Source organism: Coffea arabica, chromosome 8e (genome assembly GCF_036785885.1).
Source record: "Coffea arabica cultivar ET-39 chromosome 8e, Coffea Arabica ET-39 HiFi, whole genome shotgun sequence".
In the NCBI taxonomy this organism is placed as follows: domain Eukaryota; kingdom Viridiplantae; phylum Streptophyta; class Magnoliopsida; order Gentianales; family Rubiaceae; genus Coffea; species Coffea arabica.
In genome coordinates, this window is record NC_092324.1 from 50,437,377 (window position 1) to 50,451,015 (window position 13,639).

At 37.2% G+C, this 13,639-nt stretch overlaps 2 protein-coding genes and 1 long non-coding RNA gene across 8 annotated transcripts; 1 reads left to right on the top strand and 2 right to left on the bottom strand.

Annotated features, from left to right (window-relative positions):
- Nucleotides 1–178: 178 nt before the first annotated feature.
- LOC113703700 (plant UBX domain-containing protein 8-like) lies at nucleotides 179–5,628 on the bottom strand. The gene is made up of 11 exons (XM_027225150.2): nucleotides 5,432–5,628; nucleotides 3,600–3,661; nucleotides 2,787–3,372; nucleotides 2,631–2,714; nucleotides 2,434–2,558; nucleotides 1,976–2,189; nucleotides 1,659–1,874; nucleotides 1,447–1,578; nucleotides 875–1,018; nucleotides 742–798; nucleotides 179–520 (listed from the first exon to the last, which is right to left on the bottom strand). Exons 1-11 carry the CDS (start codon nucleotides 5,513–5,515, stop codon nucleotides 413–415), a joined length of 1,812 nt encoding a protein of 603 aa, XP_027080951.1. The 5' UTR covers nucleotides 5,516–5,628; the 3' UTR covers nucleotides 179–412.
- Nucleotides 5,629–6,837: 1,209 nt separating this feature from the next.
- Nucleotides 6,838–12,240, top strand: LOC113705086 (uncharacterized). Of its 6 annotated transcripts, none has more exons than XM_072061737.1 (15): nucleotides 6,838–7,274; nucleotides 7,367–7,414; nucleotides 7,514–7,574; nucleotides 7,716–7,748; nucleotides 8,225–8,355; nucleotides 8,501–8,635; nucleotides 9,483–9,559; nucleotides 9,645–9,895; nucleotides 10,383–10,439; nucleotides 10,523–10,691; nucleotides 10,814–10,871; nucleotides 10,943–11,028; nucleotides 11,139–11,195; nucleotides 11,369–11,566; nucleotides 11,843–12,240. In XM_072061737.1, exons 1-15 carry the CDS (start codon nucleotides 7,079–7,081, stop codon nucleotides 11,924–11,926), a joined length of 1,641 nt encoding a protein of 546 aa, XP_071917838.1. In that variant the 5' UTR covers nucleotides 6,838–7,078; the 3' UTR covers nucleotides 11,927–12,240. The 6 variants fall into 6 exon arrangements, with proteins under 6 accessions (XP_071917838.1, XP_027082772.1, XP_071917840.1 ...); XM_027226971.2 differs by having other exon boundaries at nucleotides 6,839–7,274; nucleotides 8,237–8,355; XM_072061738.1 differs by lacking the exon at nucleotides 11,369–11,566 and having other exon boundaries at nucleotides 6,843–7,274.
- A 254-nt stretch (nucleotides 12,241–12,494) lies between these two features.
- Nucleotides 12,495–13,027, bottom strand: LOC140012969 (uncharacterized). Its single transcript, XR_011820029.1, has 2 exons — nucleotides 12,779–13,027; nucleotides 12,495–12,686 (listed from the first exon to the last, which is right to left on the bottom strand). It is a non-coding gene; the product is annotated as an uncharacterized lncRNA (long non-coding RNA).
- Nucleotides 13,028–13,639: the final 612 nt, after the last annotated feature.

Genomic DNA, 13,639 nt, shown 5'->3' on the forward strand with positions numbered 1-13,639 from the left:
TCGAGATCTAGACGAACTTATATGGCAAAGATAAGAAGCAATTTCGAGGCTAAAGAAGAATCCAGATTATTGCAGGTAATCATGTTATAAGTATTATAGGATCCTGGGACACTATCCCAGGCATGTAGCAAACACACCACCATTGATGAGAAACTGTTCTATAAATACTACTATGAAATTTCGGAAGTTCTAAATTTTGGTTTTAACTACTCCCCAATGGGTTTTCGAGCACCGTTTGAGCCAACAACATGATAGTATATCCTGCCGATGTAACCAATAATTCCATGATCACACATTAATCCGCAAAAGCACAACCCAGCAAATGATCCAACACTCCACCCATAAACTTCAATACCAGGTAATATACTTCTCGGTTCAAATAAATTTTTCACAACTTTACAAAATCAACCAGCTAGATTAACTCCAGAAACAAGGCTTCTTGTTTACTTGTTAAGCCAAGCTCATTTAAGGTTAAGCCACTCTCTCCGTCACTAAAAGCTTGTCGAGGATATGGTCTCACCTGCACATACAATAACAACACATTAAAAACTTGTATAATATAATATGGCTGGTTACCCTTTTTAGTTAGCTTTTCCTGGCAGAAAAAGACCAGGCAAATCAAAAGATTCTACGCCCTTCATTGGCAACATCCTTGAAGATCTGATTTAGTCATATATACGACTTATTCAGCAGATAAGGCAACACCAGAGAGAATCAAGGAACCACTGGAATGAGATTTACCAATCTGTAATTGCCAGGTTTAACCACTCTGCTGATATCAATGAAGTCAAACAGGCACTGCAAAGGAAAAGGAAGAAAACAGGTTAACACATTACAACAAAGAGAGCAACAAGTTTAGACCACTGAAGTATACCTGTAATCTATCAGATTTAAGAAACCGTCGACCCCTGCGGCTTCCATCAGGCATCCGCACAAGAAGCGTGACAGCATTCTCATCATTGGATGGTGGTTCCTGGGGAAGAGAAGCTTCTTTTGCAGCTAGTTGTCTATCAACTTCCTGGTCAGCAAATAGAAACCAATAAGAAAACTCTCTCCTTTACAGTTCCCAGTAAACAGTATAGCTATATATATCCATTCGAAAAAGTGAAGCTAACACAAGAACTAAAACTAGAAGAATATTTTAGATCAAAGAAAAAACATTTCAATGACATCACTACAGAGCAATGATCAGCAAAAACCTAAGGATCTTAAACATCTCACAAGGAGAAAAATTATAGCAAACATCTCACAAAGAAAAAAAACTATAGCATAAGAGTGGAAGCAGGTAAACAAATTTTCATGCATCAGGTCAAGGCATGAGTGCACAGATGCATCAGGCATTTTAAAAATTATGTAATTTGTTCTTTGATAATTACCATTAGCACCTTTTACCAAACTTGTGTTGCTTGATGACCCATATAAAGAAAGAGTCAGATAAACATATACCTGTTCTTCCTCCTGTTTCTTACGAAATTCCTCCTCCTTTCGCCTCTCTTCTGCAATAGCAGCTTCAGCTTCTTCCTTAGCCTTCAATTCCTTTTCTCTGTCAGCTTGCAATGAAGCAAGGTACTCATCATCCTGCTCAGAATACATATATATTCAGTAATTAATATTTTAGATTGAAAATGTAAAAGCACCTTCAAACTCAAAGATCAAACCTGTTGTTCCCGTAATAACCGCTGAGCAGTAAGGGATGGTGATGGAGGACGAGGTACCCGCTGGGTATAAGGATCCATACTCCTGTTTAAACCATTCTGCATCATATGATGAGGTGCATATGGAAGACGATACCCACTCCCTTCAGGAATTCCACCAAACATTGCAGCTTCAAGCATCACGGCTTCATCATGTTCCTCGGATGAGATGCCACCCCACTTGAGAGACAGTAAATAATAAAATGACACAATGATGCTAGTTAGCTTACGTACTTAATAAGATGTTTAGCCATATGAACTTGAAAACAGATGCAAGATACCTCATCAGAGGGGAAGTCATTTCCGTCGACCCGTGGAGCATTAAGGCTATCATGGTTCCTGGGACTTAATCGAGGGCTAACATCAACTTCTTCATCATCTCTGCCAGTGTCAGCAGATCCAATAGATGCATGTCTGGCCCTGTGCCTGACCAGTGGTGCCTCTTCTATATCTTCGCCTTCTTCATGTGGGACAGAAGAAATGCCAACATGCAACCTAAATTCTCATTGAGACTCTCAATTAAAAATTGAAACATGTAACCTTAAAGGTAAAGAATCAACATTCAGAACATGCAATCAAGCCCCCTTTCCCTGGTGCTTGGAAGTCCAACACAAAGAACCAACCAACACACAAGACACCATATGCACATACATATTCCAGTTAGGAGGAAGAAGACATCCAAATTTAGGAAGTATAAAGATAGCAGTTTGCAATGTAAAGCAACAATTGAAGGTTATACCTCCCATTTGAAGGGGACGATGATTTTGCATGATCCTCCACATCAGCAGATGGAGTATGACCTGCCACTTCTGATACTCCAACTTCTCCTTCCAGTTCGCGTAATGCCTTCTCTCTCTCTGCTGTCTGGATTAGCTTCATGTCAATGAGAAGAAAAAACTATAGTTACAAAAATTTGTACATCATAAAAGAGCAAACCTTCAATGACAATGACATTGCACGGGCAAGTTCAGGATCCTCCAAGTGAGACTGCTGGTGTTGAGGCATGGAATCCCTTGAAACCTGAAGCAAAACAGAAACCTGTCAACATTGAAACTGAAAACAAGTGAAGGTCAGAGAGACTTGATGACATACATCCTGAACTTGAGATTGATGGTCTGACATTTTGGCATCCCTCTTAGAAGCCTCAATGGCAGCTCTAATCATTTCTTCCTCTATATCATTGCTGTAATCAGGCATGTCATCAATGCCAGGAGCAGTGGGCCTAGAACCAGGAGCATGGGAGAAGCCACCAAATGTATTATCACTTCCCACATTATGCCCAGTTGCTCTCTCAACTGGACCAGTTGGTACATTTTTGTCATCATCCTCATCAAGGATAACATTGCCACGAATTTCAGGGCCATGAGCTTGTGCAGTTTCAGTAACATCCTCTATAATTGGAGCACTATCTGAACGACCAGACTGTCCATTCCCATCCTTAACCTCTATTGGAACCTCCCTCACTTCTCTTGGATGGGAAACAAAAGGATCTCGGTTTGTAAAATCAGTACCACTATCCAGTATACTTCTCCTAAAGTTAGGATCAAGAAGAGAGAAAGGATTCAAGTTTCTGTTGGAAGATAACAGAGAGAAAGGAGGTCTTTGGGGTTCAACTTGGGCTGCATCGTCAATGTCCATGACATCGTCCTCCATTGCAGCAACAGGAGTTTCATGTGTTCTGCAGAAAGAGATAGAACCAAATTCAGGTAGAGATTTTCGTAAAAATACATGTTCACTTCACCTGCTCCTTTTGACTTTTCTTTGATTCCTCTCTCCTTTATTTCATGTCTTTTGCTTGAGTCCATGCATGTTTTGTTTTACTTGTTTTGAGTGAAGGTGAAGGTGAGGGTGAGGACCAGGTGGAAGACTGGAGTAAAAGGGAAGAATGAGAAAATTAACACCAACATGTTCCTATCCCCTTCAGCAAAATGTGCATTGACAGCTTGATTAAGGTCTCCCCCATGCTCCTGAGAGTAACACACAAAACCGTCAAGTTAACGGTAAGAGAAGAGGGGAGGTGGTGATTGCAGAAAAATTCAGGGATTGAAATTGTACACAGACAGATACCACAGGCATCTAGACAACTCAATGTGGGTTGTGCCGTATAACTAGCAGACACACACACAACAGCACAAGAATCCACACAACAAGGATACACAAATAACAGTGGGAGACAAGGATAAGAAGGACAATAACTTTCACGCTAGTAAAGACAGACATCTTTAAACACCGGTTTTATGAACATGCATTAATAGCTTATACCATATCTGTTGTTCTGTTATGGTAGAATTAGAAACGCGTACAAGTGACCATCTACTTACCCACTTTCCGTAATGATGCCCCAAGAGGATGCTCATTACAACTTTGTCCAATTTTGGCATCTCAGAGAGCAAGTGTCTAGAATTACAAGAATACCAACCAATCACAACTCAACTGAAAATAAATGGACCGGCAAGTTCACAGTAAGGACCGATAGACTATATACACATAATAGCCTATTAACTACGGCCTAATTAGCTAACCAATATTGACGGGCCAGACAGTAATGGCCAACATATGAAGTAACAAACAAACATAATCAGACAGCACGTGTATATGACATGACACTACAAGGCAATGGTGACAATTCTACGCACATAAGTATGCTGACTTCAGAGTAACTTCATAGCAGCATAAGACATATATAGATAATCAGACAAGTATGCATATGGCCAGCACATCAATCCCCATGCAAAAGGCACGAAAAGAACAAACAAATCAAACAACAGCAGATAATGACATACTAATTATATACGACAGTTAAAAGATGGACACATGTACATCAAGAATTTGACATGAATTTTAAGTACTTAAATGTCCATCGTCCATCATTCTGGTGTAACTCGCTATAGTCCTACATATACATGCAACATTGCACACACTTTTGAAACACAAAAGATGCGTACACATTTAAATTGTACAATTTGAGAGTTGGACATGAAAGGAGCTAAATTTTTAGTTACATTTTGATACTCTTCTCCAGTATACGGCGCAAGCACGTTAACCTTAAGCCTACACACAACAAATTCATCATCAATCCAACTCGCATCTATTTCTGTTTTTCTCAAGTTCTAGACTTTTATAAACAAGTTCAAAGAACCTCTAAAGAAACAAAACAAAACACCCGCCCCCCCCCGGGGGGGAGGGGAGGGGAGCCCTAAACACACATTAATCATTGACAATGTAATTTCAGCACGGTAATCGAACCCAATCACAGCTACCCAAATAAATTCCCTGAACTTATACTCCACGAAACAGTTCCTTACACGTACCAACTACTCCTCCTTAATCAAACAGCAACTTCATAACTAAAGATTTCTGCTAATACTTTGCTTCCAGTTAGTCATTACTGCAAATCATTCTTTCAGCTATTCCACTTAATCTCCCATTTATCCCCGTTTAATTTCTTAAGGCACCAAAATTAAGTATCTCAACCTTAATTACATCCGACTTAAGTTAAATTTCCAGAAAAATTACAAATTTCAACTGCAATCAAAACACATTAGTTAAATTTACAATTTTTATCAAAAAACTAGCGAGATTAAAACCCTAATCATCTGTTAATTAATGTAAAAAAATGAATTAATATTAAATCAACAAAATTCAACTTAAAAACAACGGGTAGAACGAAAAAAAATAGAAAACAAAAATTAAAACCAGTAAAGCAAAAATCAGATGCAAAAAGAAGTAATTTTTACCTCAAGCCTTTGAATTGCAATGGATTCGGAAACACCGGTGATGCTCATAAACATCTCAATTGCTTCCTGATTAGGTCTCGCCATTTTTTCTGAAATTATTTTGTTATTAGATAGATATAAAAATGAAGGTTCTGCCCAGTAAATTAAAGGGACACAGGGAAAAAAGAGCAGGCAAACCTTTTTTTTTTGTATTTTTTATTTTTGGTGTTGAGTGGATATTTATAAGTGCAGGAGTCCCCTTGGTACGGTGGATGGTAGTTTTGTAAATATGAGAAAAGTCACTACCCCTTGTAAAATATTCCAAGCTTCCACCGTTCCACGCTTCTCCTATTCTTTACGGGACAAGAAAAAGAGATCAATGGATGTCTTGGGGGATAAGTTGCTTCGTCGATGCGAAGGGGGGGAGGGGGCGATATTTTAGAATTGAATGGTGGAATTACAACTTTGAGACCACCATTTATATTTTTGACAAAAAAAAAAAAAAAGAGACCACCATTTATATGATATTCTTTTGACTTATGTACACATGTAATCCATATATGATAGTGTAAAGAAATTACACTGAAACATGATTCTCATTTTGATTGTTATTTTTGTGAAGTTTATATATATATATATATATATATATATATATATATATTGTCATAATTTGACATACATAAAATTAAAAAAAAAAAGATCACAAAATGTATTTACAGAAAAAGTTTCCTTAAGAAATAGCAATCACCTTTGATGGACAATAACAACTAGTAAAATTGCTTAGATTTGATGCCTCTAGCCGAAACAAGAAAATGTAAAATCCTTTTATTTGGTTTGGCAACAACTAAAAGCCGATTACTTTCGTTTAGCATTTCACATCTAATTATTATTTTGCAACAGATACTCCCATTATCACTCACTTGTATGGCTGTTCTCAATTGGTGTAAATTTTGCAAGAAAATGATTGAAACCTACTCATAAGTAGATTTTATACTTTACCTTTTCTTTGTCAATTTAATAATCTATATATGAAAACAAACTAGAGCCAAAAAATTAAAATTTAATCTTTATATAAAATTAAGTGTAATAATAATCAAATAACAACATAGGCCTCGTTTGGCAAGTGGGTTTTTTGAGTGTTTATTTAAAACTTTACTGTAACTTACTGTAGAACTTGTAAAATTTTTTTTTGAATATTTTGAAGTATATAATTTAAAAATTTTGAAATTTTTTTTGAAATTACTGTAGTTAAAGTTTTTAAAAAATTTGTAACTGACAAACTTGGCTAAAAACTTGCTTGTTAAACAAGGCCATAATTATTCAACTCACTTTACACGTGTTCGCACAAGATGGTCTGTAAAAACTTGTGTGGACAACGAACTTGGGCTACGAACAGACTGGGACACTGACAATTGGGCCATTCCTTGCCCTTTCAAATGGACATATTCATCCTCTGGGCCGACGAAAGTTTTCCTCTACGAGGTGCAAAATCCGCAAACGGCGCCGTCCTGCTACTTTCATCTTCTGTTGAATCACAGCAGCCGTGAAAAGCCCAAACGGTGGTAAATAGTAAGGCACCGCCGTCGAAAATCAAAGTCCTGCTGCCTATACGACACCGTCACAACTCGAACTAAACTAACGAGCATCGTCAGTTTTCAGCTGAACCAAATGGAGAAGACAGCTGAAGACAAGAAAAGGAAGCCTTCCAAATCGGAGTTCGTGTCCGGGTGCGGGTCTGGATTCGGATTCTGGAAATGGGCCATTGCTTCGGTGATATTCAGATTAATTCTGATTTATTTTCCCGGAAACCTCAACTTAGCTTCTCGGCCCGAAGTTTCCACTCCTCTCACCAGCCTCCGCCGCTGTACACACTTTTTCTCTCACTCTTCAACTCTGTGTTTGTGCGTGTTTCTTCAGTTGATTTCATAATTTTACTTTAAATTTTTTTTTTTACAGTGGCAGAGGGTTATTGGTTGAAGCAGTTATCAATGTCGCCCTATGCTGGTTTGTTTCATCCTTAAAAAATAAATAAATAAAACTTTTAGCATTTTCTGTAGAAATTACTTATCTTTGTTAAAAGTTTTGAGTAATTTTAATTTGCAGGTTCAATGTATCATGGATCTCCACTATTACTTTCCGTTCTCGGACCTCTCACTATGAAAAGGTAATTATTCAGCTTCAATTTTTACTCTCTTTTTTTTTAAAAAAATATAATGTAGCTAGAGTTTAATATTAGACTTAGAACAAAAATAGCAGTGGAATTCTTTTTTTTTTTTTCTAATGCGTGAAAAAAATATTGGTGCAGAATTGAAGGACAGCCGAATTATCTTATATGCAGGTATTATCTCTTCGCTTCTTACCTTGGCGTATGTGTGTGTATACACACACACACACATTCATCTTGCAGGAGCTATTAACTTTATTTTTTTATATATGTAATTTTGCTTTGTTTTTCGGTTCTGTTGTCGTAGCAAACTGGAATTTATGTTTCGCTTAGAAGTGAAAGATGAACTAAGTTAATTGATGCTCAGATTGTGCTCACTTGAAATTGGTTTGTCTAATATTTACCATGCAACTTAATTTCTTTAATTCAGAGGTTTAAAGTAAAAAATGTCGTGAGTTGTTATAATTGTTATTTTCTATGTTCTGGTAACTGCTATTCTTAAGTATAAACAGCAAGATGGCATCCAATGGTTTAAGAGACAACTTGCATATGGTTCTATCCAGCTGCTCATTTGGTTATTTGTTTTCAAATTTGATTTGGTTGTTTATCTGTCAATTTGAAGTTTATTAACATGGTTAATATCGACTCAGTTTCGGCTATAGTTTGGTTTCTGTGGCTGCAGATTTTACCTCTGCTATGCTCATTCGTCGAATTGGCCAGAGGCTCCTAGCTGCATATGGTCAGAATCTAAGGTCACTTGGTCTTGCAGAACTGTTTGAAGGTTCTGATATGGTTAATTAGCCATTTTTTTATGCCTTTTCTGCATTCTTTTATAAACCTTTAGCTGTTCTTGCGGTCTATTTGTTTTTATTTTTCTTTCCTTTGAAACAAAAAAAAACTAATTGTTGCTATGAAAATATCTCCAGGATCTCTACCTTCAGGTGATGTGGCTGCTCTTGTGTATTTATGGAACCCTTTCACAATAGTAACATGCTTGGGTTATAATACAACGCCGATAGAGAATCTTTTTATCATCTTATCCCTCTATGGAGCCTGTACAGGTACGAATTGACTATCTTTTGATGGTTTGCTGAAGATATAATATCAGTGTCTTGTCGATTAATTTCCCTACTAAAACGTGTGAGGCCTGTTGCAATCTCATCAAAATTTCTTAATGCTCGCTCCATCCCATTGTTATTGTCATAGTTCACCTTTTTCCATGTCCCAAAATTTGAGTCACACAACAATTTTTTCTCCAACATTCCATATGTAAATTTAAAAAAAAAAAGTATGATGGACCCCACAAAAGCAACAAATATGCGTCCAAAAGAAAAGATGCATGGAAGGCACCAGAAATTTCGGTGGCCATAGATAGGTGCATGTTTACCCACAGCCTGCAAAATGGCTTTCGTTTTGCATGGAACCCCAGAATCTTTTTACATTAACATAGACAGCAATTAAGCTTTGGTATCGGTCAAAGGGGCAAAGTTGGAAAAAGATATCTCACATCTGTGCATAATAAGTTGGAATCCCCATAAACATCCCTTACATTGGGACAGAGGGAGTAGTTATTTCTTTTGGCAGACTCTATATCTGAGAAGTGAGGCTTTAGTAGCTTTCTAATATCTCAGAAGACCTTGTTGGCTAAAATCAGGGGTCATCGTTAAACATTCATGTCTCATACTTTTGAGTTTTATTTTGAAAATGAGAGGCTGTTTTGTGTTCATTATATGAACTAATGAGTTTCCTTTGGACGTAAGCCCTTAGGTTTTGTGGGCTTTAGTTTCTACTTAAATGGTTCTGTATTGATAATCGTAAAGTTATGTTGGTGCATGTGGTATTAATATCATCCGTGCATGATTTATGAGTTTATGGAATTGATTAGATTGCTTAAGGTGGTGTAAGCAGGAATAGCTCCAGTTGCCGCTTTTGGATGGGTTGTGGCAACACATTTGTCTCTATATCCTGCAATTCTGATCATACCAGTAAGCTTTCGGCGATATTCTCTTGAAATTATAACTGATGTATGTCATTCTGTAATCATGAAGGTTTGTCCATGTTTTCTTTTAGATTATTGTTCTGTTAGTCCGTGGTCTGGATGCACCACCAAGGAAATTGTTTTTACAACAGCTCTCATCGAAAGCTGGTAATGACAGCTCAAGTGATAGGCATGTTGAAGCTTTGAAAGCACAACCAACTCCTTTCTCATTGCGACCTGTCTTGGCCTTCATATTCTGGTCCTTGTTATGGGCATCATATGTACTGATTCTGTGTGGTATAGCATTGAAAAATTCTGGTGGTCTCTGGGAGATGTTCGAGAGGTATAAATTTATAGTGAAAATGCTTGTGCTTTGATATGACTTATCTCCACAATTAAGTATCAATATTTCAGATTCATGCCCTTATTTTAATAGTCTTCCTATATGTTTATGAAAAACGGATGTTTGAGATTGACTTCTACTTTTCTTTTTGCTCTTGACCGAACTAATGTTGTTCTCTAAAAAATTACCTTCAAAGTTCTCATTTTGCACAGACTACATTCAAGCATGTGTTCTATACCAAATTTGAAGAAAAGCAAAAGCAAGTGCTTTATGACTAACCGCTGGGGTTGGCCCAGTAGCTGGGGGGTGGCTCTGAGAGTCTTTCCCGCTACTAGGTTCAGGGTCCGAATCCTGTGCCTGGCAGTTGGGGGTGGGAGAGTTAAAACAAAAAAAAAGTGCTTTATGACTAACATCATGGGACCATTGAAACTCATTACTCTTAACTGCTTGAAGTTCATTCTGCAATTTATGCTTGCTTATCTTGCAGGACCTATGGATTCATTCTCACTGTAAAAGATTTATCTCCAAATATAGGTGTACTATGGTAAGTGCACTGTAACTAGTTGTGAGTTTGTCGCTCCATAAATAAAGGCTTTGGAGTGATGTATTTGTGGAATTTTGATGCAGGTACTTCTTCGCAGAAGTATTCGAGTTTTTCAGAAACTTTTTTCTAATAGTTTGCCATGCAAACATTTTGTTCATGATCTTGCCCTTGGCCATACGGTTATATCACCGGCCATGCTTTCTGGCTTTTGTTTACATGGCAATCTCCTCCATTCTTAAATCCTATCCTTCTGTGAGTTCTCAATCTCTGGAACAAGAGTGGATGCTTGAAGAATACTTGCTTCAGTTTTTTGAATATATTGGCTGGTTTGACAAATATTAGACTGAATCCTATCATCTGCTTTAATTCATTAGGTTGGAGACTCAGCTCTGTACTTGGGTTTACTGGCATTGTTTGCCAATGAATTGGCAGGTAACTGGTATTAACATTGTTTTTACTATCATTGGCATAATTCATCATTGTAACATCTGCCTGCCTTGCAGAAATGCAATTTTCATTCTTCCTCTTTTGTGGATATGTCGGAGTATCCCTACTTAGTCCTGTAATGCACAATCTATGGATATGGAGGGTATGAATTTAATTAAAGTGAATAGTTTTGATTTTGTTTCTTGGGTTATGAGATTTTATCAGAAAAGGTTAAGAAAATGTATGTTAGTTCCTAACACAAGAAAATTGCAGGGTACTGGTAATGCAAATTTTTACTTTGCAACTGCTATGGCGTATGCTTGCTTTCAGGTTATTATTAACTCTTTCTCTCAAATAGAGACTCGGATTCAATTTTTCTGATATGTGCCATCTTATTGAGTGGTTGAAATCTTCCTTATCTAGCTTCTCTTTGCAGTTAAATTTTGATTTTTATGTCTATTTTGAACGTGGTAAAACATATTTTGCATGCAATTTCTGTGCAGCAAACTGTCTTGTCATTCGCAATGAGAAACATAAGTGCCTTTGAAATTGATTGTTTCCATCGCTTACATCTTCGTTGGATTTGCTTGTTTGGGAGGAGTGCGGGTCAGGGTATGGGGTTGGGTGAGCTCAGGGGTGTTTTCGGGGATATGGCCTACCTTATCATGCTCCTGAATCATTTTTGCACGCAAGTTACAGAGGTGAGCTCAAAATTGGTTTGAAAACAGTTGGTTGGAAACCTTTTTGGTATGGCTTATTAATTTCATGTGTTAATAATTGTCATGAAAACAACAGAGGTGAGCTCAAAATTGGTTCAATAAAAATACTTGGATGGAAACCTTTTTGGCAGAGTGTTGTTCTTGTGATATTGCAGCATGTGATTCTTGGTTGTTCAAGGGGTTTGTGTATGGTACTGCAATATAGCTTTTGTTTCGGATTTCAGTCGGTATGTTGATATGCCGCCTCTAACCGTGCAGGTTGTCTTGGTAGTTGAGAGCGTGTCCTCCATGCTCAACCATGATAGAAAGATCAGAAAGCTAAGTACATCAATGAAAGCTTGAGGTGCATGATGATTTCTCCATGGAAACATATGACGTATTTTCTGGTCCATTGGCGCATATCATCGCATCGGGAATGTTTCTAGACATGCCTTCAGCACCATAAACTTTCGTGTCATCTACGATATTTTCCAGTTTTCTGGTCATGGTTCGTAATTCTGGAAGAAATGATCACAAGATGGCCCCTGATATATCACTGATGTTAATGTTACCACGAGTACGATCAGCATGTATAGGTTCATGCTCTGATGCTGAAGCTGCATTGAATTCCTGAAATACGGGTTTTGAAATTGAAATTGATCCTTTTAATTCTACTACTTCTGTGTGTTTAAGGATTTATTTACAATATGTGAGGCCCAATTCTAATTCAACTTCCCCGAGAAACCACTAACTTGTGGGTTTTTAAGATTTTAGCAGATAGAGAGAAGGGGGGAAAAAAAAGAAGAAGTTTGTAGACGTGGTTTCGGTTTCCACAGATAGTTATTTAGGAATTTATGCCTTTGTATTAAAAAAAAACACATTTAAGGCCAGTGGAACGGCCTAAGCAGGATTTTTAATTGTTCGCTTGAGATGGCTGCAAGAGGAAGATAGCTGCGACAATTTATTCTTGACCGCTATTAAGTTTACATCTCTATCCTGATACCTTAACTAAACATTCAGCAATCCAAGCTACTTGTAAAGATTCCAGAGCTCTAGATAATAGCATGCCTTATTTCGGGATATATATGCCAGCGACCCCTTGGCCTGCGTTCTGTTTCTTCAGCTGAAATCAATCAAACAGCACGATATATTAGAGAATCAATCTGAATTGGTTCCTAAATTTACCTTTTTTTCATACACAGATCTGTCACCAACCGCTTTCATGATCTGAAATTCTCTCCACATAAGTAATCGTAAAGCACTAAAAGCTCACAAATTCCACATTCATCACAGGCTTTTAGGATTGAGGCTAAATCACATCCACTTGTTCAACTTGGCAGCCGCATAAAAGTTTACCGTGTGCCGTTGTCATGCAAGTCGCAGCCTCGATAAACCGCGCCTGCCATTTGCCACCAATTTGAAACCTTAGGATTGAGTCTATGTTCTAGGAATTCTGACTCTCTATTACTACTTGTTTTTGTTGGTATCTTTAAAAGACAACTTCTTGTTCCAATTCTTTTGATTTTCTAATGTAATGACCAAATATGATCTGCCATAATCGTGAAATATATCAGCAAATATGTATATGACGAGAATATATATTCCATTCAAGTTAATTTGTGATGATGTTTTATTCTACATGAGAAGAATAATTTTGGTGTGTCGATAAAAATTTGCTATGGCATTAAAATATGAGTTCTCACAATAAGACCAGTATTTTTTAATCTAATTAGTTTACATTTTTTAGTGTAGGTAGGAGGATTTGAACCCGAAAACTCTCACTTACATTCCCTTGCTCCTGAACCACCTAATGCATTCTTAATCTAACTAGTTGTTGAAACTCATCTCTATGACCAATTAAAGTGTGATAAAGTACACTATAACGTATGTTTACATATGTGCGTCCGTTATTTTTGGATCAAGGTGTAACCAACTATTCAATTATTAGTAAATTAGCGATAATTAGCAAATAGATGGTTAACTAGAAATTCCAACGAAAGTAAATTAACAAAGCAAATTTTTTTACTCAGCATTTTTGAAACTGAACAAGCAAATATGATTTGGGTTAGACTTCAA

What these genes read in the sequence shown, in the direction of transcription:
- LOC113703700 (XM_027225150.2), bottom strand. Translation starts at nt 5,515, where the DNA reads ATGGCGAGACCTAATCAGGAAGCAATTGAGATGTTTATGAGCATCACC. An exon ending in GGTTATTACGGGAACAACAG is followed by an intron (nt 1,579 to 1,658) that starts GTTTGATCTTTG and finishes TATTCTGAGCAG; the next exon opens with GATGATGAGTACCTTGCTTC. An exon ending in TTAAATCTGATAGATTACAG is followed by an intron (nt 799 to 874) that starts GTATACTTCAGT and finishes TTTCCTTTGCAG; the next exon opens with TGCCTGTTTGACTTCATTGA.
- LOC113705086 (XM_072061737.1), top strand. Translation starts at nt 7,079, where the DNA reads ATGGAGAAGACAGCTGAAGACAAGAAAAGGAAGCCTTCCAAATCGGAG. An exon ending in CTGCAATTCTGATCATACCA is followed by an intron (nt 9,560 to 9,644) that starts GTAAGCTTTCGG and finishes GTTTTCTTTTAG; the next exon opens with ATTATTGTTCTGTTAGTCCG. An exon ending in TGGCGTATGCTTGCTTTCAG is followed by an intron (nt 11,196 to 11,368) that starts GTTATTATTAAC and finishes ATTTCTGTGCAG; the next exon opens with CAAACTGTCTTGTCATTCGC.